This window comes from Eucyclogobius newberryi, unplaced genomic scaffold (genome assembly GCF_026437365.1).
Source record: "Eucyclogobius newberryi isolate DKJ021-1_F unplaced genomic scaffold, fEucNew1.0.hap1 SCAF_9, whole genome shotgun sequence".
Lineage (NCBI taxonomy): Eukaryota > Metazoa > Chordata > Actinopteri > Gobiiformes > Gobiidae > Eucyclogobius > Eucyclogobius newberryi.
Genome location: NW_027316532.1, coordinates 10771411 through 10797257, shown reverse-complemented (window position 1 = coordinate 10797257; position 25847 = coordinate 10771411). Strand labels below are relative to the sequence as shown.

The window sequence follows — 25847 nt, the reverse complement described above, 5'->3', positions numbered from 1 at the left end:
AGGCAAAAGCATCTCCTCCTCCCACGTGACATTCCCGAGTGAGTCTTCATCTTATCTCGAGATGATCTTTGGCCACAGCCCTTCCCCCTTGTGCGCATGTGCGCGGCTGCTCCGCGCGCGTGTGCGTGCTTTGACCCGTTAGTCTTTCATGTCCCGTCAGCACTTTCGCCTGGATAAAGTTGCTCTCTTCTGCCGCGTGTCTCTCTTTCTCTCTCGCTCCCGTCCGCACCACACCTCCGCAGCAGCATGACCACCGCCGCACAGCCCATCTTCTCCAAAGGCGAGGACTGCAAGGCGTCATGGCACGACGCGAGCGCGGGCTACAACGCGGCGGACACGCACCTGGAGATCCTGGGCAAGCCCGTCATGGAGCGCTGGGAGACGCCGTATATGCACTCACTGGCCACCGTGGCCGCGTCCAAAGGTGCGTCACGTCACGTCAGGACACGCGGCTCAGACACGCGCGGGGAGCAGCGTGTCACGCGCGTGAAGATTACATACATTATAATGCAACATATTTGACGCGATCATAGGCGCGTGTCACGGTCAATATAAAGTATGTGTCATTTGTCATCACTGTCCCGGGACAGGTTCAGACCCTGTCACAGGGTCACAGGTCCATAATGTCATGCACCTTCTAATCTCCCTAAACTTCACTGTGTGTATTTTAGTTTATATAAAGTATAAATACCATAATTCTAAATGAAGCTTCATAATCGACACAAACCTTTGAGTCTCAGTTTTCTGCAGGAATCATCTCTTTGATAATGTTATAAAGACATAACTTTATAAAGACATAACTTTATAAAGACATAACTTTAGACATGCAGCAGTCTTCATGCTGAAATGTTCTATTGAAATACAAATACTTTGATCTTAACAAAACATACTTCAGATGCATGTTTTTGTGGGATAGCTGTCATATTAATGTCCCTGTAAAGTTATAAAACTAATGTTGTTATATGTTAATAAGCTGATTTACAGCTTTAAGCCTTAACCTGTTACAACTGTTCTTTAAGAGCCTCAGAGGAAACACATGTTTCATGGTAAATATTGACTTCCTATCGATTCGATCTGTGCATTATATTTATATTTCAACATTTCAACACAAATCGTGTGTGTGTGTGTGTGTGTGTGTGTGTGTGTGTGTGTGTGTGTGTGTGTGTGTGTGTGTGTGTGTGTGTGTGTGTGTGTGTGTGTGTGTGTGTGTGTGTGTGTGTGTGTGTGTGTGTGTGTGTGTGTGTGTGTGTGTGTGTGTGTGTGTGTGTGTGTGTGTGTGTGTGTGTGTGTGTGTGTGTGTGTGTGTGTGTGTGTGTGTGTGTGTGTGTGTGTGTGTGTGTGTGTGTGTGTGTGTGTGTGTGTGTGTGTGTGTGTGTCTGCAGCTGTCGGCTCCTCTCACGACTCTCAGAATCCTGCCGAGAAACAGTCCATCTGTGTCTTTGAAAACAGACACCAGCAAGAGACATGTGTGAGAACAGCACCCTATGTGTGAGAACAGCACCCAATGTGTGAGAACAGCACCCAATGTGTGAGAACAGCACCCTATGTGAGAACGAACAGCACCCAATGTGTGAGAACAGCGAGAGAACAGCACCCTATGTGAGAGAACAGCACCCTATGTGTGAGAACAGCACCCTATATGTGAGAACGAACAGCACCCAATGTGTGAGAACAGCACCCAATGTGTGAGAACAGCGAGAGAACAGCACCCTATGTGAGAGAACAGCACCCTATGTGAGAGAACAGCACCCTGTGACAAGTGCATTGAAACCAAGCCCCCGGAAGCTAAGATGGCCGCCATCGATACCTATGGAGTTGCTCATTGGCGCATGGTTCCAAAAAAGTTTTTTAGTTCCGCATTACTTCCTGAATACTGTCTCATTTACGCCCACTTTTGTGACGTCATCGCCGTGAGGCTTTGGCGTCGGGAGCGCGCACGTCACAGCAGCGCGACAGACTGAGAAGAGTCAACACGGACTTTTGGAATAATTTGGCTTGAAATAGTCTATTTACGTAACGTATAATGATGAATTGTTATATCCATCTATAAATATACATGTATCATGTTGCAAAGCTCTGATATTTAAGAGAATTATAAAGAAGTGTTAAGATAAAAAGTCCGGTTTAATGACAATTTAGAGGTGTAATAACGTCCTCATCATTTTCTGTAGTTTTTGGTTTGGGTATTAATTTTGTTATTAACTTTTCAGTTATTAATTTACATAACATAATTTGGCCAATATGCATTTTTTTTAATCAGATGAGAAGAAATATAAAATATAATCATCGATTCTGTTACATAATTGAGTTAAGCAGTATTTAATTATATTCAGTTTCCTTTTGTGTCGTTTTTGTGTCATGTCAATCTTTAATAAATACAAAACACATTTGTTTATTAATGTATTTAATAAGAATAATGAACATGAATGAACTTGTTCAATAAATGCAAATCTGATTATAACTACAAATGATAAATTGATTTTAGCCAGTTTTAGTTGAGTTTTAAAGCTACAATGTGGGAGTCCCTTATTAAGGAGTTTGAGTCTGTGTACTGTTCATTATTATCATCATCATTAATAGAATCAGAAAAGGTTTATTGCAATTGTCAAAGAACAGAATTCACAAACAGTGGAACTTGCTTTGGTGATTCAGTGCAACACAAAAATATTAACATTGATAAAACAACCTGTATAAGTCAAAAAGAACATACTGAATAAGATAAAATATTCCTTTATTGTCCACACATGAGGAAATTTTGTTGTTGCAACGCAGAGGAAAAGTACAGAAAACTTATAGGAAGTTTAAAAAACACTCTTAATAGATCGATCTTAATAGAAGAACTCTTATAAACAAAAACTCCTATAGACAGAACCTCTCATACCTTAATAAGGAATGGAGGGGGAAAATAAAGATAAAGATAAAATAAAAACAGCGTAAGACAAAATAATACTACTAATAATGGTAAAATAAACACTATTTACATCAGTTATATGCACATGAATGTGACATTATTGCGTTAAATACTGAATATCTCAGTATTTAACAAGACTTTGTTTCCATGGCTACGCAGTCTTCTGTACTTCAGTAACTGCACCGTTCAGCTCCATCGTATGACTGAGAGACAAACAGAACATGTCACAGCTTTAGATTATACAAGTCACATAACATACACTTCATATGTTTTAGATTATACAAGTCACATAACATACACTTCATATGTTTTAGATTTATACAAGTCATAGAACATACACTTCACATGTTTGTCCTGAAGCTGCTTTACAGACACATGTGACAAAGGAGTGTCTCTTTTGAAGAACAATTATCATTTATTTTTTTTGGTCATAACAAAACAGACATTTTATAAATTCAAAGTACTGATTCGAGGCACAAGTTATTATCAAAATACCTTTTGCTTTGGAGTCGTCAGGAGTTTACTTGAGATCACTCTGTGTCTATAGTGACCTGTAGTGACCTGTAGTGACCTGCAGTGACCTGTAGAGCTCTGGACAGCACAGACAGACTAAACTCACTGGTCAGCACTGAAGATGAGAAAGATACTCATTAGAACATTGATATATTATGCATATGTTATTGACAGATTTACATTTCGCTCTGTAACACAAAAGTTCCTCTTTTCACATTAATTTCTAAAGCTAGAACCAAAAGTCATTTACTTATGCATAAGTTTAAACCTTAGAAGTTAGAACATAACTGACATGTTTGCTAAATCTCTACATATTCCATGGAAGTAAATCCATGACATTCCTATAGAAAACAAGCGTGTGCTTTGCTGTTTAAACACAGCACACTTCATTATTAAATGGGTAATAAAACCTTAAATGTCGTCTCAGCCCCTGTAAGTACAGCACTTTCACTTTTACATACGTTTACATTTATATATGTAAGATATGACCCATTTCAGCAGGTTATATTTGAATTATTGGTTGTTTTTTTATAGCACATAATACAAACATCACTTTATTTCCCTTCTTTTTCTAGTTTTCCTTGATCTGTGCATAACCTCTTGTCTCAGAACATTTAGTAGGAGAAATAATTAGTTATTTATTTGCAGAAGCACGAGCCATCATGACGTGTTGTTGTATCTTTGTGTAGCTAAACTTTAGCTTACGTTAGCTCGTGTTAGCTCGTGTTAACTTGTGTTAACTTGTGTTAACTGTGTAATCGTTGTTTTACACTTCATATGGAACGATGTGTGAAACGTGAGGAATGACATACAAACACAACTTACGTGTATCGTGGTCTCGTCTCGTCACTTTCTTCTGCTTGTGTTTCGTTTCCGTCACATGTTCTCCTGAGGCTCGTTCATGAGGGTCACGTGCGCGCTCGGTGCGCGTACACCATTCACCGGAAGATTAAAAATGTATTTTTAAAGTATTTTAGAAACAGTTAAAGAGTGAAATTCCTTCTATTTTATTTTTAGACTAAAAACAATTTAGCATGTTTGGTAATTTTAGAGGCCGAACTCCTGAAATGGTCCGACCAAAAGGCTGCATTCTACGGAGTGGCCACTACTCAATTTGGAGCCAGAGGCAGAGGGGGCGTACCCTATCCAGATATTATAATAGATCCATGATTGAAATGTGTCCCCTGCTGGACAAGTGCAGTGAAGATGGGGAGCAGGTGCGAGGGGCGATGTCCTGTCCTTAGACCCTCCTTCTGTCCTTAGACCCTCCCTCTGTCCTTAGACCCTCCCTCTGTCCTTAGACCCTCCTTCTGTCCTTAGACCCTCCCTCTGTCCTTAGACCCTCCTTCTGTCCTTAGACCCTCCTTCTGTCCTTAGACCCTCCTTCTCGGCCAGGGAAAACTACAAAAACCTCCATGGGAAAAAGTAGAAACCTGGAGGAGTTCCGTGGTGAAGGAGGATCTGACTCTCACAGAGGGACAGGAGGACAGGAGGACTGGAGGACTGGAGGACTGGGTGCGTTGGTGGAGCAGGTGCCTTGACGTAGCAGGTGGAGTTAGGTCTTCCAGGCTGAATTTACGCAGGCTTCATTTCTCCCTGAGCCAGTCAAACACCAGCTCAGCTCTAGAATACACTTCATGTCTCCAGATCCATATGTTCTCCTGCATTAGAACTCCAGCCTCTTCTTTCAGCTCTTGGGCTGCTTCACTTCCTTCTCGTGAACTTTGACCCCTCAAACAGCTGCTTGGAAATGGTATTCTTTACATTTAAACTTGTTTCTGTGAGGATGATCTGCTAAACCTTGTTCTCCTCACGTATGATCGCTGTGGTTGTTGTAGCCTTGGTGAATAGTCGTAGTCATGCTGTGATTGGTGCTGTGCAGGTGGGCGGGTCCTGGAGATTGGGTTTGGAATGGCCATCGCTGCCACTAAAGTGGAGTCGTTCCCCATCGAGGAGCACTGGATCGTGGAGTGCAACGATGGCGTGTTTGCTCGCCTGGAGAACTGGGCCAAAGCCCAACCTCACAAGGTAACGCGGTCTCCCTGTGCGTACAGACCCTTTAAAACCTCTGACCCTTTAAAACCTGGGACCCTTTAAAACCTCTGACCCTTTAAAACCTCTGACCCTTTAAAACCTGGGACCCTTCAAAACCTGGGACCCTTCAAAACCTGGGACCCTTCAAAACCTGGGACCCTTCAAAACCTGGGACCCTTTCAAACCTGGGACCCTTAACGAGCTCTTACCCATAAGTCTCAGGGCGTGGTCATAACGAGCTCTTACCCATAAGTCTCAGGGCGTGGTCATAACGAGCTCTTACCCATAAGTCTCAGGGCGTGGTCATAACGAGCTCTTACCCATAAGTCTCAGGGCGTGGTCATAACGAGCTCTTACCCATAAGTCTCAGGGCGTGGTCATAACGAGCTCTTACCAAAGCAGCAATTTTATATGTAGAAAAATCCTTGAAAATACTCCTTCCCGCTTGTTTTTAATGTATTGTGTAGAGTATTTGTCCAGATTAGAAATGCATTGATATCATTTCGATATTATTCCCCTTGAAAGTTCAGATTTAAGCCTTGATAAACGTCTCAGGGGCCACACTGGTCATCACCCCCTTTAATTTCTTGGTTATTTGTAAAAAACTATAAAAGTCCTGTTTCTCAAAGCCAAAGGATTCTTTCAGGATCATTCTATCTCAATTATGTAATACTACGAGCAAAACTCTGATCATAAGCCAGTTTAAGATTTTAACATCTTTCTTTAGGTTATATGTTTTGATTAGTTATTTCCAGGTCGTAAGAACAGATTTCACCCAGGGATTTTCCACTTCCTCCAAATGTTTCAACCGTTGATCACAGCCTGTCCTGGAACCACTGACACGACACGCTTTTGTGATCCAAACCTTGTGCTTGTGCGTCTTCATTAGCTCCTTCCATGTTGTAAGCACAGATTTGACAGCGTTTTAAATTGAATTTGAGGTTTCCTGCTTTGCCACACAAATCTTGAGATAGTTTTATTCCGCTCTTCAAACGGCCGGTTGAAGATGGAAATCTGGGCAACATATTCATTTTTATAGTTTCAATCCTTTGACTTAGATTTAAGTCTGGGATAAAATATGTTTTTCAATATCTTTTTTCATTCAACACTCCCTGTGTTTATTTGTTTAATGTCATGTTACTTTACTGTTACATGTTTCTTTTGTCACATTCCCACAAACGAGAGGGTCCGTGGTTCAGTATAACACTTCTTTTACCTGCAGGTCGTCCCCCTTAAAGGCCTTTGGGAGGAGGTCGTTCCCACTCTGGCAGACAACCACTTCGACGGTACGACCACTGTGTCACACACACTGCATCAAACCAGGGCTAAACCGGGGCTAAACCAGGCTAAACCAGGCTAAACCAGGCTAAACCAGGCTAAACCAGGTCTAAACCAGGACAAGATTAAATATAGCCTTAATTTACAATAGCCACATCATTGACTCGCATCACTCTTTTTAGGAAGTAACATTTCTCTTTCTTGACTAGGCAGGGTTCAGAATAAGCGGTATCGCAAAATGCCACGCAATTTCTCTCAAATGCGATGCATTCGTCAGAAGAAAGTGTTTTTTTGTCAGAAAAAAGCGCCTAAAAGTACTGATCACTCGTCAATCGATCATCAACAACGGCATGACACATGTAGGACGCTGTGTTGTCATGACGAGTCCCGCTGCTGTCTCAGATCGAGTCTGAAAGTGGGAGGAGCCACGTGCTGTAAAGTTAGCGTCACAGATTCGGAGGTCAATAGCTCCTAAACGCAAAAGTCTTTGCAGATCATTGTACTGTATTGGTCAACAGTACCTGCCAAAAAATTTGGCAGGTACTGGTATACTCATATTTACAAGTGACTACAACCTCGTTTTTTAAAATCAGATGCATATTTTGGGCGCAGCGAATTACACCAATCCGAATGTGCAGACGGAGCCGAGACGAGTTCTTGGGGACCGTCATCTAATAGCAAAACCAAAAATGGAAACGTTTTAGCTGGAATGGAACGTCAAATAGAGCAATACAATTTGAATCCGTCCAAAGACATTCATGTGTTAGGTAAACATTGGCAACTCTAAATTGGCCCTATGGACAGGTGTTGGAAATGAGCTAATTTTATTTGCAGGTTTTCTGTTTAATTTTGAAAAAATGTTTAAAAAGTGTTTAAAATTTAATTTGTTAAGAGTTTTTTAAAGAATGTTTACAAATACATTAGAAATAAATAATCTTGTCATATCAGTGGAAAATATTGATTGTTAGTCACTTTCGTGTTTTGCTATGCAATTATCAAATTGCTAAACAAATCTGAAAAAAATAACGGATTGTTTAGCAGCTGCTGCTGTACAAGTGAAAATCCTTCATCTCAGCCCTGCCAGGGTTTAGTTTTGGCTTCTCAACCTGTCTCTGCACTTGGATATAATGCAGATGTTGCTTATGAGTTATAAATGCTCAAATGCATATTTCTTACAGGAATCCTGTATGACACGTACCCTCTGACAGAAGGCACGTGGCACACACATCAGTTTGACTTCATCAAGGTAAAACTTACTCAAGATGGCAGTTTGAATACTCATACTTCACTTGTGCTGCACGTTGGTCGCTCCATGTGAATCAACAGAAACTAAACCTCTTTGTTTACTAGCTGTCATTTCATGAGGACCTGATTAGCATCCAAATGCTCTGGGCGTCTACCTCCTGTTATAAACAACAGGAAGGTTAAATCTTAAGCCTTGTCCACACCGCCGCGGCCGAAGCGTCCAGTTTACATTCAAAGTCTATGGTAAACGTGCGTCGAGCACGTAGTGCGTTATCCGCAGCGCGTTTTCTTCGTTTTTGCGGCGCGATTGGTGCATTTTTTTTACGCTCTCGGCGCTTTGAGCGCGCGTATGAGCCGGCCGAGGCGACGAAAGCGGCTACGCGACGCGTTCAGATATGTTGAGGTCTCCTGCAGCTGAAGCGTAGCAGCCGCCGCAGCAGCCAATCAGAGCTGACGCTCCAGTGACGTACGTGCGTACGTATTGCCCCTCGCATTTCCGGTATTCCCCGTGGAATTCCTCAAGAAGCGCCACTTTTTCCTTGCTCGTCAACAATGGCAGACGAAAGACTGATTGTGGCTGTTTGTGGGAGAAAGGAGCTGTACGATGTATTCACGGTGGAATACAGAGACAGGCGCCTCCGTGTGAGGGTTTTGAAAACCAAAAACGCTCTCGATATCCGCCATTTTACACAATGAACAAACAACTCCACTGCTCATGCGACAACACCTCTACTGCGCATGTGCGCAGAGAGCTCAAGCGCGCCATACGCGCGCCTGTGTACAGTGGCCGGGGCGTCGATAGCGCGCGTCCGGAGCGTAAACCTTTCAAATGTACACGCGCTCAAATTCTGCGTGGGGCGCGATTAGGCCGCGGCGGTCTGTACGTAGCTTTAGCTTACGCATTAGCATTAGCTTTTTTAACAAAAACAAAAAACTCTTTCAAACCATCTTTTCCCTGCTTAGAATCTTCACCTCACCGTCTTCAAAGAGTGCTTAGAGGCTTTAAGATGCAGATGCACGGCGCTCTGTGGTCCTGAACCAGCATGTCTTCTGTGCTGTGGCTGTTAAGTCTCTCCTAAACAGTGGGCAGGGCTTTCCCAGAGTTCCTGTTCCTGATTCGCAGATTGAAAATGACTCTTGGATGAGACAATCTTTATTTATAACGGAACTTTCCTGGACAAATGAGGGCGAACACGACACTTCCTAAACACAGTCACTTTAACTAGAATTGAATCACTCACTGTTCACTTTCTGCACTAGATATGAACACTCAACTTATTTTTCATCTCATAGCTTATTGTTATTTTCATCCCACTGTTCATTGTTTTATGTTGCCCCAAATCACCAAGACAAGTTCCTGTTTGTGAATTCTGTTCATTAACGAGGGAAATAAACCTTTCTGATTCTGACAAACATGTTTCGATATAGATGGGAGTCTTTCAGTCTTACGACATCTCTCATTTAAACTCCTAGTTGACTGTATAAAATGTACTGCTTAACTGAATCTGAAGTTTAAAAATGTATAGCAAATCTACACACTCAAAAATAATTACAATACTTGTGTTGTGTTTACACTCTGTTATTACTGGTATATTCAACGTCTTGTCAGCGAAAAATGCACAAAAATGACATTACTTTTTCTCAGAAAGTGATGCTATTTAACTACAAAGACATGATTGTTGTTGAGGAATGAAAGGAATTAAAGTGATAAGTTAATATGACGTTTATAGAGACAAATCCCAAATATATAAAATTATCCAATTATACCTATTTGTTTCCTCATTGATTGATCAAAATGTACAATTAAAAGTTTAAGTTTTTACATTTCAAACATATAAACAAAAACATAGACTCAGCGATTTAAAAGAAAAAATAGTCCTCAAAGTCTGGACTCGGCTCCAAACCCCCACGCTGGGAACGGGGCCCTGCACATAACCTGCACATGACCCGCACATGACCCGCACATAACCGCCACATGACCCGCACATAACCTCCACATGACCCGCACATGACCCGCACATGACCTCCACATGACCCGCACATGACCCGCACATGACCTCCACATAACCGCCACATGACCCGCACATAACCTCCACATGACCCGCACATGACCCGCACATAACCTCCACATGACCCGCACATGACCCGCACATGACCTCCACATGACCCGCACATGACCCGCACATAACCTCCACATGACCCGCACATGACCCGCACATAACCTCCACATGACCCGCACATGACCTCCACATGACCCGCACATAACCTCCACATGACCCGCACATGACCCGCACATGACCTCCACATGACCCGCACATAACCTCCACATGACCCGCACATGACCCGCACATGACCTCCACATGACCCGCACATGACCCGCACATAACCTGCACATAACAGAATGCCTCCTGCTGTATCATGTACATGTATAAGAGTGCTTTATAAGGTACAAATGTCTTGGCGTGTGTGGTTCCAGGGCCATGCTCATAGGCTGCTGAAGCCCGGGGGCGTGCTCACTTACTGTAACCTCACGTCCTGGGGAGAACTGCTCAAGAACAAGTACGACAACATCGACAAGATGTTTGAGGTGAGTCTGCTCCTCCTCGTGTCGGCACAAGCTGCATGTCTGTAAGAACCTCATTTAAAAGTCATATTCTGATTATGTATGTATTTAAAAATGGTTGTGAACAAATTAAATATGGTGCAAAAACTGAACAAAAAAAGCATAGGTAGACCACGCCCTATCTCCACCTACATTTGCATGGCCACACCTGAAAAGTGAAGTGAACGCGGGGGCTGGGGTGGGCGTGGTCCATGGTGCACTGCAGACCGATGGCTGAGACGTGAGATCCAGGGCGGGGTCTGTTAGAAGACTGGAGGCTGAAGAAAGCTTATTTGAAGGAGGTGACTCCATTGATATGATTCATGTTTAACCTGTGAGTACAGTAAGAAATACATGGATGAGCTGGACTGGGACGGCTTTTGACATTGTTAAATTTGTCCATGTTTAAGTTCAAAATAAAAGTGAGTTGCGACATACATGCCTGACTGACATGTTATTGCCAATGTCACTGGTCTTATTTAGATTTAGTTTATTTATTCTGGACGTGGACAGTGGACAGTGGACAGTACATTAACTTTAGCAGGAGAGATGCATTTGACCCGGACATGCTCAGGTTTGACTTGTACCTTTAACCATGGAAAGAAGCAGGTTCCATAGTGTACTTTGTTACTTTGCTTTACTTTGAGCTACTTTGCCAGGAATGTTTCACAAAGTAGCATAGAGATGGTACGTGTGGAAACTTTCAGTTAAAGCAAAAACCTCTGCTCCCTGAAGGTGGCAAACCATTCTCAAGAAAAGTTACACAGTAATAATAACTCGCTCCTCTGAATGATTCCAGGAGACGCAGGTCCCACATCTGCTCCAGGCCGGCTTCAAGAAGGACAGAATCAGCACCAGCACCATGGACATTGCCCCCCCGAGCGAGTGCAAGTACTACTCCTTCCACAAGATGATCACTCCCACCATCCTCAAGGACTGATACACCACGCCCCTGAGGCGCCACGCCCCTGAGATGCCACGCCCCTGAGATGCCACACCCCTGAGACCCCAGGGGGGCCTTTTTTACAGCACAATGTCCACTCTGCCCTGACCTCATCACATTTGCTCAATAAAACATCCGTCCAGTTGGAGAGATTTTGTGTTCTTTTTTTATTTTATTTTGTATAGAATCTGGTGATCTTGATGCAGATTCAGAGTAAGAGTAGTGTCTTATCTGGGCGCGGAGGCGTGGCTTAAGGTCACTGCCACTTTAACTGTCAATCTTATTGTTTCTAATTTGGACAATTTGAACTTAAACCAGATGTAACATAACAAACTATTACGTCATTGTCAATGAATACACACATTATTAACAGGTAATGAGGAAATGTTTATTATAGCAAATATGGCATAAACATTTCAACACATTTCAAACACAGATCTTAAAGGTCCCATAACATGTAAAATCCACTTTTCAGAGCTTTTAACCTTCTTACATTGTTATTTGTGCTTCATACATGTACCCAGAGTGTTTTCTTGATCGATTCCCGCAGTTTTAGCTATATTACAGACTATCTCCTTTCCTCGGATCTACAAACTGACGGGCGGTGGCTGCAAGACCGCGTCATAACCATAGGCACGCGTCACCACCCCCCCTCACCTTCTCCCGCCAGTCGTCGTGGTACTTCTACTGAGTGTGGTACTTCTACTGTGTGGTGCTTCTACTGTGTGGTACTTCTACTGCGTGTGGTACTTCTACTGTGTGGTGCTTCTACTGTGTGGTACTTCTACTGCGTGTGGTACTTCTACTGTGTGGTACTTCTACTGCGTGCCCTTCAAACTCTGGGTCTCACTCTGGGTCCAGAACATAAGGCTCAGGTCTACGCACCGCCATGATAAATAGAATGTTGATTCTCGCATGCGGCTGTCTCCACGCTGTCACCTCTGTCTCTGTTTACACCCCCACCGTCTCCGGGGTGGGCGGGGCACACACGCGCTCTCTGAGACTACGTCACGGGTGGGCGGGGCACACACGCTCTCGCTGAGACTACGTCACGGGTGGGCGGGGCACACACGCACTCTGAGACTACGTCACAGGTTGGGCGGGCGGGCCAGATCGCTCTTTGCAAGGGTGGGGGCGAATATCAAACCAAGCAGTTTGCATTTCGGGGTTGGTGAGGGGGTCCAAGGTCTGGGTGATATTTCTTAACTATTATTATCAATTATACACTTAGGATAGACTACGAAACATGAAAAAAGCATGTTATGGCACCTTTAAGCATCTGTTTAACAAACATGCTTTAGATTTAGACCCATTGTGAAATATGGAGTCAGTTTAAATGTGAAATATAGTAATTTAATAACTTTGTTCGTCTTCCCTGGAAGCTTCTCAAAGACAAAGGGGTCATTCTAGAGGTGTTGACAGGGGGAAGGGCTCATAAATGCAGAGTGCCTTCAGTGCCTGGTTCACTTTGCATCCAAACTCTTTTTGCTTTGTTCTGACGTATCACAGTTGTGAATTAGGAAAAGGTCATGTTTTGTAAAGATCTTCATACTACAAAATGTTTTTTTAATCTATCAATATCACGTTCTTTATACCGAAGGGGAAACTTCAAGCATATTGAGCAGTTAAAACAATAACGCAAAAGCTCAAACAAAAGGTCTCGCTCGGGCAGCTCAAAGGTCAGGTGTAGGTCAGGTCATTCCCTGCAGCCTCCAGGGGGAGCCAGAGGAAACAAGACTATTACATTCATTGTATTTTGTAAAGCCCAAAGTGAAAACAGCAGCTGCCTCAGACCACGGTTGAAGTTAGTTTCACGTTGGACGTTGGACATTCGCCTCCGCAACTAGAGCGGGAGCTTCCTCTGAGTGTGCCCCGCCTGCAGTGGCTCGTGGCGGGGAGCTGCGCGCTGAAGTGCCGCTTGGTGCGCCAGTTAGGGACCGTCTCTAAAGTACCGTTTGTTATGTCGGTGTAATCCCTCATTCGTCCAGGCGTGTTCCATAGTAGAAAAAGCTTCAGTTGTAGTCATCTGGACTCAGTTTGAAAAAAATAGACGTTTCGACTCTCATCCAAGAGTCATTGTCAATAAAAGAATTTAGATCGAGAACTCCGATATTAATACTGTTCTGTGGTAAGACCCGCCCATTGGGAGGAGCCTTCCTGAAGTAGAAAGAGTTGTTTGTTTCAACAGAGTCGAAACGTCTATTTTTTCAAACTGAGTCCAGATGACTACAACTGAAGCTTTTTCTACTACCGTTTGTTATCTTAAAAAATATTAAACATATTTATAAAAAAAAAAAAAAATACCAACATTGAGCATGAATCCAAGTTGATAATCCTAGATGCCATAGTCCTTTTGGGCTAAAAAATTTACCCTTTGTAGATGTTTAAAGAATATTTTCTGTCAAAAAACAAGGATTCTTTTCAATAGCTCCTAAGTCAGCTGACCTAGATAGTAAATGCTAAGTGATTATAGTAGTTGTGGTCTCCAGGTATCACGCACACCTCGGGGTGCACGGTGGCAAAGGCGGTTAGCGCTCTTGCCTCCCAAGAAGGAGATCATGGGTTCGATTCCCGGACCAGACCAACATCACATGATCTCTCTGGGTGGAGTCTGCATGTTCTCCCCGTGTTACCGTGGGTTCTCTGGCTTCCTCCCACTGTCCAAAGACATGCCTGTGTTAGGTAAAGATTGGTAAGTCTAAATTGGCCCTAGTGAATGAATGATGAGTGAACTGTCTGTAGTCTCTGTGTCAGCCCTGCGACAAGTTGGCCACTGTCCAGGATGTACCCCGCCTAAGGCCCAAAGTCACTGGGATAGGCTCCAGTCACCCGCGACCCCGAAAGGGAACAAGCGGTAGAAAATGGATGGAATTTAACCCTTTGTAGATTTTTAAGGAATATTTTTCATCAAAAATCAAGGATTCTTTTCAATAGCTCCTAAGTCAGCTGCCTAGAAACCCAAGTTATTATAATAGTAGGCGAAATAAGAACAAAATAGGGACAAAACAGGAAAAAAACAGGAACAAAACGGGACGGCAAAATAGGCACAATAGAGGAGCAGAACAGAGCAGGAACAAAACAAAAAGAACCCAAGAAGGAACAAAACAGCAGAGGGGGGCGTGCCAAAGCCGCTGCGGACCACCACAGGAGACCTGCAATATTACCAGTGGAATTACTACATTCAATCGAAACTGATCTAAATAAATTCACGGCACATACCGTGACGTGGTTGACGGAGTAGCGCACGATACTTCCATAGCTGCTCAATGGGATCACTCCACACCACAGGCTGCGTCCAAACTGAGTGGACCAGCACACGCAACGTTGGCCAGCTGTTGCTGCACAACAGCGCCTTCGCCGCAATCTGCGGCGCGTGGTCACGGACAATGCGTTAAAAGCCAAACGGGTGTACTTGACCGGTGTATCTGCGGCAAACCGGGATTTAGGAGCGTTAAAACTGAAGGACTGAGGAGAATTGGGCGTTCATTACCTGCGAGGTGATTTGCCAGAGCCCCGGACTGGATTATGGGTGCCTGTGGCACTGCAGCGGTACTACCGGAAGAATTTAATTCATGAATTTGTGAAATGAATGAATCGAAGCCGCGGGATTGTCATTACCTGGAATGGAGGACGGAGTGGCCAACAACCAAGGCCCGGAAGAGCGTGTGGGCGAAACGAGAGGCGGATGAGGAGGGCGCGCTTAAATAGTCTGCCAGCTGAGCGCCACGGAGCGGCAGGTAAGTGTACCCTCAGCACAGGCCTCCACAGCCCATCTTGCCACATTTCCCCCCCCCCCCCGAAATGCATCGTCGCCCCGACGATGAAACACAACTTAACACCTAGGCCTAAAAACTGCTTGTGTCAGCCTGGAGGATGACACAGGAGCACCTTGGCCGGATGGTTGTTTAACTAGGGACCTTGGAATACGGTGGGGATTTAGGTGTTGGCTAGTGGTCGTGCGAGTGGACTGGCATACAGATGCCTCGCTGAAGCCAGGATTGGCCACAGGGTCAATTGCTGGCGGAGCCTGGTCAGTGACCACGGTGGGGAGAGCAACTAATGGTTCTTGAGCACTTGGCACGTGTAATGGGACGTGGGAGGAGTTTTGGGGCACAACTGTTGGCTGCCGCACCGGCGTCTGTAAAAACAAATCATCCTCAAATGACTGTTCATCTTCTACGATTGGTGCTACAGGTGCATCCGGAGGATTCACACCAGGGACAGTGGCAGGGGAGTCACTGCAACGCAGGGCCTTCAACAGGGATCGGTGGACCCTTTTTACCTTGGTTTGTTGATCCACAGGAGCCACCGTGTACACCACACCATCTTCCTTTGGGGCTTGCAGGACAACAAAGGTTGAGGGCCCCACAGGTCTTGGGTCTTCCCACGACCCCTAGCACTGTAATCACGAAGTAGCACCAGCTGGCCTTCCTTAAATGGCACATCTCTGACCCGTTGGTCATGATTTGCCTTTCTGCGTGAGGCCGCCAGACGGAATCTTTCTCTTGCCCCGTCGAAAGCCACCTGAGGACGCGTCTGGTGCTCTTTTCACCCACTCTTGCACCGTACCAAACAAGAAATCAATAGGCAGACGTGGTTCTTGCCCAAACATCAGGAAGAATGGAGACCCACCCGTGGACTGATGGGGAGTGGTGTTATATGCGTAGAGCACCTGGGGTAAGCAACCACTTCAGTCCCTCTTACGGGATGCAGGAAGAGCACGCAACATATTGTGAAGCGTTCGATTGAACCGCTCACACTGCCCATTTCCTGCTGGGTGGTATGGAGTAGTACGAGACTTTGTAATCTCATACAGCTTACACAACTGCTGGATGAGAGTGCTCTCAAAGTTTCGTCCCTGGTCCAAGTGTATGCGTGCCGGCACACCGAACTTTGCGAACCACTCTGTGACCAGGACTTGCGCCACAGTGGAAGCGTGCTGGTTGCGTGTTGGAACTACAAGTGTGTATTTGCTGAAAACGCCAGTCATGACCAGCACGTTTTCCAGGGTAAAGTCGATTGCAAGGATCTTGTTTGGCTGTGAAGCCAGTAAGTGGCCCATAAAGGCGTGAGGAACCGATTGGTTGTCCTTTGCATGCTGACATCTCTCGCAAGCCTGGCACCATTGGGCTACCTCCCGTGACATACCTGGCCAATAGCACCGGGAACGCAGCAAGGCCAGAGTCCTCTCTATTCCTTGGTGTCCATGCTCCTGATGGACCTGGGTGAGGACATTCTGGACCAAGGCTTTAGGCAGAAGGAGTTGATACACCTCAGGACGAAACACCTGCCGATACAGCAGCCCCTCTAGCTCTACCAAGCGGTCCCACCGGGCCAGCACTAAGAGGGCAGTCGAAGAGAGGGCTCGTTGCTCTTCACGAGTGGGCTGTCGATTTTGTGGCCAAAAGGTCAGGATCTCCTGTATGGCGGGGTCAGACTGCTGAAGCTCGCGGAGGTCAGCAGGGGTAACTTGCGGTAGAAAAATCTCAAGGGACTGTGTTGCCTGTGTAACCACTCCTTGTAGGGCTTGTTTTAACTGCCTAGGCAGACATGTGCCCCAAGTACCCGGTGCCACTTCCTATAAGGAAGTGCCAGGCTGGCGAGACAAAGCGTCAGCATTTTGGTTACACTTACCTGAACGATATTTTAATTCCAAATCAAAAGAGGCCAACTGGGCGACCCAGTGCTGCTCAACAGCTCCAAGTTTGGCTGAGGAGAGATGACTCAGGGGATTGTTGTCCATATAGACCACGCATTTGTGGCCTAGCATGTACTCCCTGAATTTCTCAGTCAGGGCCCACTTAAGGGCCAACAACTCTAGCTTCATGGAGCTGTAGTTGGACATGTTGCGCTCAGTCGGGCGCAGCCCTCGACTGGCGTACGCAAGAGGTCGCACCTTCCCTTCTTGCTCCTGGGAGAGCACTGCCCCCAATCCAGCATGACTTGCACCAACCTCCAGAATGAATGGGAGGGAGAAGTCAGCGTAGGCAAAGTACCGGGGCCGTGGTTAGCTTGGCTTTTAAGGCCTCAAAGCTCTGCTGACATTCTGTGGTCCAGGGTCCAGTAGCACAGGCCGTTTCCGTGACCGTTTAGTTCAGCAACTCTACGGTGTTTGCTAACTGCTAAAAGAATCCTTGATTTTGGGCGAAAAATATTCCTTAAAATTCAAAAAGGGTTAATTTGAAAGAGTAAAAGGTGTGCGTGATACCTGGAGACTCAAACTACTATAATCACTTAGCGTTTACTATCTAGGTTTGCTAACTTAGGAGCTATTGAAAATAATCCTTGATTTTTGGCGAAAAATATTCCTTAAAAATCTACAAAGGGTTAATTTTTTAGGACCAAAAGGACTATGGCATCTAGGATTAGCAACTTGGATTCATGCTCAATATTATTTTTTTTTTAAATATAAATACGTTTGATATTTTTTAAGATAACACATTTTTAAACAAACGGTACTTTAGAGACGGTCCCTAACTGGCGCTCCAAGCAGCACTTCAGCGCGCAGCTTCCCGCGTCGAGCTACTGCAGGCGGGGCACACTCAGAGTAAGCTCCCGCTCTAGTTGCGGAGGCGAATGTCCAACGTCCAACGTGAAACTAACTTCACCGCGGTCTGCCTCAGGGGCTGAACATGGATGACTTTAGAAAATCAAACAATGAGACGGTCATTGGTCAATAATAGAGAAACAGATTAACCAACGTTCACAGGAATTAAGCAAATGGATTACTGTCCCAGATGGACCCTCCCCGGCATGGACAAACTACAAAAAACCCAGCTGGAAAAGGTAGAAACCTCTGAACCAGTGAATGAGAGAAAGGACGTCCAGGTTGTAGATGGATGTGTGTCAGTCCTGGACCATTTGCAGACAGTGAGTAAATGACAAGAGGCTTTATTATAAGGAGATTACTACATTTACAGCAGATACACAAACACACAATCACAATCACTTCCGATACCAAATCCTCATCTTCTTCTCTCGCTTTATTTTCTTCTGGAGCTGTAGAGTTCCATAGAGAAGAGCCTCAGCGGTGGGAGGACAACCTAAAGAGCAGAAGAGCAGAGGGAAACCACGCCCTCAATGTTAAAGAACAGCCAAATGACCAGCACAGAAGACAGAGTGTGTGTGTGAGTGTGTGTGTTGCACTTGTGTTGCAATAGTCTAGGAAAACGTCACAACTCTCCACTTTGTACCTGGAACATAAATATCGACTGGGACGATGCGGTCACAGCCTCTGACCACAGAGTAGGAGTAGTGGTAGTATCCGCCTCCGTTGGCACAACTGCAAAGACCAAAACAACAGATGACTTTTACATTCCATACTTTTTTTTTTTATATTGTCCCATTAAGAGATGTTTTGTACATGAATTGGTAAAAAGGTCATTATTTGCTCTGTACATGATTATTTCAATTTCAATATTCAACAAGGATGTGTATGTGCCTGATGTCCAGCCCTATGTATGACTCGTGTGGCCTTTTATGGAGCGTTAGAAGTGGCTTTAATGACCAACTGTTATTTTCCCCGATCCCTGTTCAGAAGCTACAATAAGTACAACTAGATAAAGGGATCATCTCAAAATGGGTTGAAGCTGAAAAGACTTAATATTTTTCGTCTTGAACCTACATTTCGTCTTTTTGTTGCTTTGAAGCTTCAATACATCGTTGTGGCAGTAATTGTTTTGAAATGCTAAAAAACTCTCAGCAACGAGAATTAGGCCAACATTAGGCGGCGAGTGCGTGCACGGAGCACGGGGAGCGCTCACGGCGACCGCTGCCGCGAGCGCTGTGCTCATGGCGAGCGCTGCGCCGCGGCGCGCCGTGGCCAGCGGGGGGAGCGGAGCGGGCGTCGCCAACGCGGCTGGTGCAGAAAAGTTGGAAAAGCTTTTTTGCTCTAGTAGATTTCGCTCTAGTAGATTTCGCTCTAGTAACGTGCTACGCACTGACCGGAAGAAGGAAACAAAATAAACCGCATGAGGTTTCGGCCAATCACAGAAGACGTGAGATTCTGCTTCTGTCATTCTGACATGTCTAAGGTCTAAATGCAGGCAATTGACAATTACAGGTTTTGACAAGAAACATGAGTTTCTCACTCTCTCATCTCAATGTGGTCATCTCAGAGTTTCGGTTGAATGGGATGTGCCGTAGGGCCCCTAGGGCCCGTGGACCATGTGGATTAAGTAAACAAACATGAGCGACAGGTGACATTATTTGGAGAGTTCATAACTTCTAAATATAAACTTACCAAAGGATGTTCAGGGACTAAAGGTGAGCATGGTCCATCAAGCTACTATCGTTTTATCAACGTTTAAAATTTTATGTGAAGCCAGTCTTAAGTCTTTTGGGGGGGGAGGGGGTCCAGAGAGAGACGAAAAAAATTAAGTCTTTTCAGCTTCAACCCATTTTGAGATGAACCCTAATATGCAATGGCTGAAGCCATTGCGAGTGTCTGCGTTCTTGCGTAAAAGTACATGTGTGTAAGAGTACTACATGTGTGTAAGCCTAAAGAATAAAGTCTAAAGAATAATAATTCTAATGCCCCATTAATTTCAATGGGGAAGAAGTACTTTTGAAAATACTGGAAAAAGTACAAGTTGTTCAAATGTCAAAAGCAATAACACACGCAAGACTGTGAAAGTGATCGTAATGAGGTATAACTTGTTGAAATCGGTTAAAGCGTTAAGGAGTGGAAACGCGCGTCATTACGCAGACACTCAATTAAGAACAGTACAGCATATGGCACGGTTTATAATCTAGTACATGTTTTATTTAGTTGGACAGGGTTAGGGCCATTATAACACCCAAGAATCTGTTTTCATGAACCTTTTGAATCTGAACAGCATAAATTATTAAAGCCAAATTATTCATATAAAACCATACAAAATATATACATTTTATTTAGATAAAGAAACAAATGCTGGTGACAGGCCTCAACACTACGGGGGAAACGATGAATCCAAAATCCTAAATATTCATGTCAAAATATTCTAAAAGTTTATGAAAGTTGAAACACAGTAAACGTGAGAAGAGATGACGTGACCAAAAGGAACACGCGAGTTCTCTCAGCAGCTTCACCCGGCTCTGGTCACATGACATTTACCCCCCCGGCTCTGGTCACATGACATTTACCCCCCCGGCTCTGTCACATGACATTTACCCCACCTCTGCATAGATCTTATGTGGGTTGGAAATGTGTATATTTGCAGACATTAAGATTCATATCGATCATCCCAACATGATGTAAAATACATTGTAAAATATTGAGTGTTCTGGTCTCCTGGAAATAAACTTCCCAAAGTGGGGGTCACGAAGCATGAGCTGGGGGGGTCATGAGGCGGGGTCATGAGCCAGGGGGGTCATGAGGCGACTTTGAAGATGTTGATTTTATAATTATGAACCTATTTAATGATTTTTTTTTAATTGAAAACTGTATATTTGATCGTCATCTTGACTTGTAAAGTAATTTGACACAATTTCAAATTCCTCCCGTCCCGGATCAGTTGCGGAGTTATTATTTGTATGTGTCAATAATAAGCACTCTGTCCAGATATGCAGGTGTTTGACAGGTGTGACTGGAACGCACCTGCCCATAGAGATGACGTAGCGTGGCTCTGGCATCTGGTCATAAACCTGTGGGAGAAACATGATTCAGTTTGAGCTCAGATATTGTAAACGTCAATGTCTAATTTGAAAGTAAAATATGCCAACGGGCCAATGTGTAAAAGCAGTGTGAGGGAAATGATCTCACAATAATGGACATAAGGCTCGTATGAGACGTCCTGAGGTCAAGACATTCTGAACATACTGGAGACATGAGCGTGGTCAGACCTTACGGAGCGCAGGGGCCATCTTGTTGGTGAGAGTCCCAGCCACGATCATGACGTCGGCCTGTCGAGGACTCGCTCTGAACACCACTCCAAACCGGTCCATGTCGTATCGAGGCGCAGCCATGTGCATCATCTCCACTGCACAGCAGGCCAGGCCAAAGGTCATGGGCCACAGGGAGCTCTGCAGAACACGCATCATGAACACATGACCTGATCCAACACTTCCTCCAGCTCCTGCTCTTCCCCCGGAACCTCTCTATTCCCCCGGAACCTCTTCCCGGTGTTTTTTCTTTCCAAAAACAAAATAAAAATGGTAAAAGCCAAAACAATAGGTTCTTGTTGCGATTAAAGTTTTATTCCGCCACCATTTCGACCGCTTGTATCCACGATCTTGTCCTTTGGGTCATTACCCAAAGCTCATGACCATAGGTGAGGTCAGGAACGTAGATTGACCGGTAAATCGAGAGCTTTGCCTTTCAAGTCAGCTCCTTCTTGACCACAACAGCAGCAGTAGCTCGCTGGTGAACAAGACCCCGACATACTTGAACTTGGAGGTGAATTTGGAGGTGCAGCTCTAAAGACCTCAGAGGGCCCCACTCACCCTGCGGGCCCCCACTCACCCTGCGGGCCCCCACTCACCCTGCGGGCCCCCACTCACCCTGCGGGCCCCCACTCACCCTGCGGGGCCCCACTCACCCTGCGGGCCCAGTTGACCAAGTCGTCCAGCTTGGTGATGACATACTCTCCTTTGCTGCTGACCGCTGTGGGCTTCACTGCAGCCACCGCCGTGCTCTTCTCTCTTACGGCCAACACACTGCCAAACAGACACACACACAAGCTAAAAACTATCATTCAAATATTTGTAGAATTATCATAAGACAGTGCGTCTCAAACTTTTTCTGGTGCCGCCGCTTAGAGAATAAAAACGTATCCACAGCCTGAAGAAGAAATTAATATTATAACTACCATTTATATTTATAGACAGACTCATGGCTCTGTAAGGATAGTGGTGCTCCTCCTCCTCCTGCACATTTCTCTTAAAAAGTGCAGAGAATCAAAGCGAAAAGGAGGTGATAGCATGAACAATAAACTTCAGAGATGAGGGCGCAGACACAGGCTGTCAAGCTGGGGGTGCTGCTTTCTCCCCCTCCACTATGGGCCCCCCACTTTGAGACGCTCTGCCATAAGAACATGATCAAAAGTACCCTAACGTGGAGCAGGGGTCTTTTCCCTTCCCGTTGCGCTGCTGCAGACTCCTCGGCTGCACCGCGAGCACCGACTGCAGCCTAAAGGAGACATAGGGCGTATATTAGTTTCCTCTTGTTGGTTATTGGCACATGCAAGTCTCTGCGTGACATATGAAGTGTATGTAGCTTTATTCATATATAGAAAAGGTTTTATTGCAAATGTCAGAGAAAAATTCACAAACGTGGATCTTTCTTTGGTCGTGAAGTGCAACATAAAACAATGATAGTGATTATAATGAATAATAAATAAAACTATAATGGGCTTAAATACAAAATATATACTGCAAGATCAGAACCACAGTAGATCCAATAGATTACATTATGTTGGTATGAATTATATAACACTAACCAACTGCACGTCTGTGGGTTCATTAATCATAAGCTACAGATAACTGCTGTTTAATGCCAACATAGAGGAATAACAGAATACATGCTGAAGACTCGACATATGTCACTCTCTGAGCTCAACACAGGCATCGACTCGTTTGACCCATCGCTAATAAGAACATCTTACATAAATCATGATAAAAAATAAGAATAAACTGGGATCTTGTGTAGAGTGAATCTCACCTTGATAAGTTGCCGAACACGGCCAGGCGGGGCGCTGCCGAGTCACATTACACAAGTGAGTTACAGCCTTTTATAACAGCACAAATCAGACATAAAACCACATGTTCACAACAGTTCATCCTCCTGAGACACATTCTTAATGCGGAACCGCGTGTCTCCTCAGTTTGTCCTGAGAAGTGCATCATTCTGAGTAGACTCTGGGTCACATAAGCAGCGACATCACACGAGCCGGTCCGCTAACACAAGGTCAGTGCGAACAAACGCGGCCTTTAGCGGCACAAAGTGAGGAACACGCGGCTCGAGGCTCGCGCTGAGGTTTTACTTTAGCAGAACACGTCATTTACAGCTGTTCAAACCCGGGAAAGATGAGAAGAGCGAAAGAAACTGAGCCAAAACATCACTCACCGACCAACGCCGCCATCTTTGAGTGTGATGATGACGTCGTCTGCTTCTTCTTCTTCTTCTTGTGTATTTCCGGCAGACTGCTCTCTGCTGCCGCTCACTGGTGATAGTTTGTTATGACACTTTACTAGAGTCTACTGTGCAGTTCACTTTAATCAGCTCCATCATTGCTCTGTGACCCTTCCGCTGATGCAAACAGGGGTCTTCATCGACACAGATTCAAACCTCAAATAAAAAGGCGGGAAAGTAATCTCCTTTGGACTGCAAACCTGTTACACTCCATTAAAACACGGGGGGGCGTTTCTTCTTTTCCACAGTGTTGCATCGTGGCCGAAATAAAGAAGAACATCTCAAATCCCAGTCTTTACTTTACTCGAACTGTAGGTGCAGGTACATGCTCAGCACCAGGACAAGTGCGCCCTCTAGAGGTGAACACGATAACAACAACAACAACAACAACAACAACAACAACTCCTACAACAACGTTCACATCAGGAGCAGAATACAGTATACAGTATAACAAATACAATACAATATTCTATTTCAAGATACCACAGCTCCCCCACATTTAAGCGAACAACACGTAACTTCAAATAATTAAAGGTCATGACATAACACTTCAAGTACACATTTGCAAACAACTTAAAATGACTGAAACGTCAATTCACTTTTTTTTTATGCTTTACTTTAGTTAACAAAATATTTCATCTGAACAGGCGTATGTCTCTCTCTGACTCAACCAGACTGTCTGGGGCATGAAGTCATTCTGCAACACTCTCTTGACCAGAAGTCATCAGTTCTAACATGGATTTGTTTTGTTTCTCCCGTTCTCAACAGTTAGCTCTGGATCTGGTCATCTAGATCTGACCTGATCTACATGTCTTTTCATAACTTGACCACTACCAACACTGACCGTAGAAGAAAGAGGTCCTGAACACACCAGGAATCCATTTTGGTCCTTAGGAATAATTCCAGATGAATAACATCTCGATTTGCTGTGGCTGTTGTGATTTTCTTTTTGTTTCAGTTGTTTTTGTTGAACTTTGGTTTTCATGTCCGGCAAAACCAAATCCAGGGCGGATCTCAGTCTGCGTGACATCATCAACTCTGCAGGTGACAAACCTGTCGTGGCATGAGGTGTAATTCTGTGACCAAACAAGAATATAGAAACTCTTGTTTGTATTGTTCCTTCTTTCATCTTTTTCTTTAAAGGTTTGAACCGCTCTCTCCGCGAGCCCATTGGAGGACGGGTCGAGTGGACCTCACGTGACGGATGCCATTTTGATTCATGAACGTCTCAAGCTCTGCACTTGTGAAACAGGTCCCTTTGTTGGACACGAGCATTTTTGGTAGATCAAAAACACAAAAACTCTGTCTAAGTTTCTCTATGGTCACTTGTGAAGTGCAAGTTTTTGTTGGATAAATGTCCAGCCACTTGGAACGTGCATCCACAATCACCAGAAATATCGCTCCAAGGAAAGCTCCAGCGTAGTCCACATGAATCCTTGAATATGGAGGCCATTCCCACGGGTGCAATGGTGCAGGAGCTGGCGCTTTTTGGTGAGATTGACACTCATGACACGCCTGAACAGTTCTTTCTACATCCTGGTCCATTCCTGGCCCACCACATGTATGATCTTGCCAGACCTTTCATTTTTGTCATTCCACTGTGAGTTTGAAGTAGAAGTTTGAGCATATACTCTCTCCCTTTTGTCGGAATAACAACTCAAGCTCCCCAGAGAACACAGCCTTCTTTTACGCTGAGCTCCATTCTTCTCTGGTGGAAATGTTTAAGACTCGGTTCTGTGTCTGCAGGTCGACCCTTTAGGATGTATCCATGGACGTGAGCTAGTATTTCGTCATGTGCATCAACCAATGTCTCATGGAACAAGTCCATCATCAGAACTTGCTCTCCTCTTCCTTTAGTTTGACAGGAACTGGCAATCTGCTCAGGGCGTCGGCATTAGCATGGTTTTTGCCTGGTTTGTACACAATGTTATACTTGTACGCACTGAGTTTAACTGCCCACCTTTGAACTCTTGGAGAATGGCTTCTTTTCACTGAACAGAAAAATAAGTGGCTTGTGATCTGTGTAAATGGTGAAGGTACGTCTATATATGTATTTGTAACATTTTTTATCACCAAATATGACGGCCACTCCTTTGTCTAGTTGTGAGTATCTTGTCTCTGCAGGTTGCAAAGTGCACCTGTCATCTTCCATGACGTGTGATAGCACTGCACCTGCTCCATAAGGCATCACAGGACAGTATCAGCTCTC

General features: G+C 44.6%; 2 protein-coding genes across 2 annotated transcripts; one reads left to right on the top strand and one right to left on the bottom strand.

Annotated features, from left to right (window-relative positions):
* The first annotated feature begins 181 nt into the window (after positions 1-181).
* gamt (guanidinoacetate N-methyltransferase) lies at positions 182-11674 on the top strand. The gene is made up of 6 exons (XM_072438856.1): positions 182-424; positions 5307-5452; positions 6681-6744; positions 7915-7982; positions 10458-10568; positions 11383-11674. The coding sequence occupies exons 1-6, from the start codon at positions 247-249 to the stop codon at positions 11521-11523; spliced, it is 708 nt and encodes a 235-aa protein (XP_072294957.1). The 5' UTR covers positions 182-246; the 3' UTR covers positions 11524-11674.
* Positions 11675-18401: 6727 nt separating this feature from the next.
* On the bottom strand, positions 18402-23636 carry ndufs7 (NADH:ubiquinone oxidoreductase core subunit S7). Its single transcript, XM_072438869.1, has 8 exons — positions 23573-23636; positions 23168-23201; positions 22556-22636; positions 22047-22164; positions 21352-21531; positions 21107-21153; positions 18720-18808; positions 18402-18569 (listed from the first exon to the last, which is right to left on the bottom strand). The coding sequence occupies exons 1-8, from the start codon at positions 23586-23588 to the stop codon at positions 18472-18474; spliced, it is 663 nt and encodes a 220-aa protein (XP_072294970.1). The 5' UTR covers positions 23589-23636; the 3' UTR covers positions 18402-18471.
* Positions 23637-25847: the final 2211 nt, after the last annotated feature.

What these genes read in the sequence shown, in the direction of transcription:
- gamt (XM_072438856.1), top strand. Translation starts at nt 247, where the DNA reads ATGACCACCGCCGCACAGCCCATCTTCTCCAAAGGCGAGGACTGCAAG. An exon ending in CCAAAGCCCAACCTCACAAG is followed by an intron (nt 5,453 to 6,680) that starts GTAACGCGGTCT and finishes TTTTACCTGCAG; the next exon opens with GTCGTCCCCCTTAAAGGCCT. An exon ending in ATCAGTTTGACTTCATCAAG is followed by an intron (nt 7,983 to 10,457) that starts GTAAAACTTACT and finishes GTGTGGTTCCAG; the next exon opens with GGCCATGCTCATAGGCTGCT.
- ndufs7 (XM_072438869.1), bottom strand. An exon ending in GTGTTCGGCAACTTATCAAG is followed by an intron (nt 22,637 to 23,167) that starts GTGAGATTCACT and finishes TGTCTCCTTTAG; the next exon opens with GCTGCAGTCGGTGCTCGCGG. An exon ending in TGGTCAACTGGGCCCGCAGG is followed by an intron (nt 21,532 to 22,046) that starts GTGAGTGGGGCC and finishes CGTGTTCTGCAG; the next exon opens with AGCTCCCTGTGGCCCATGAC.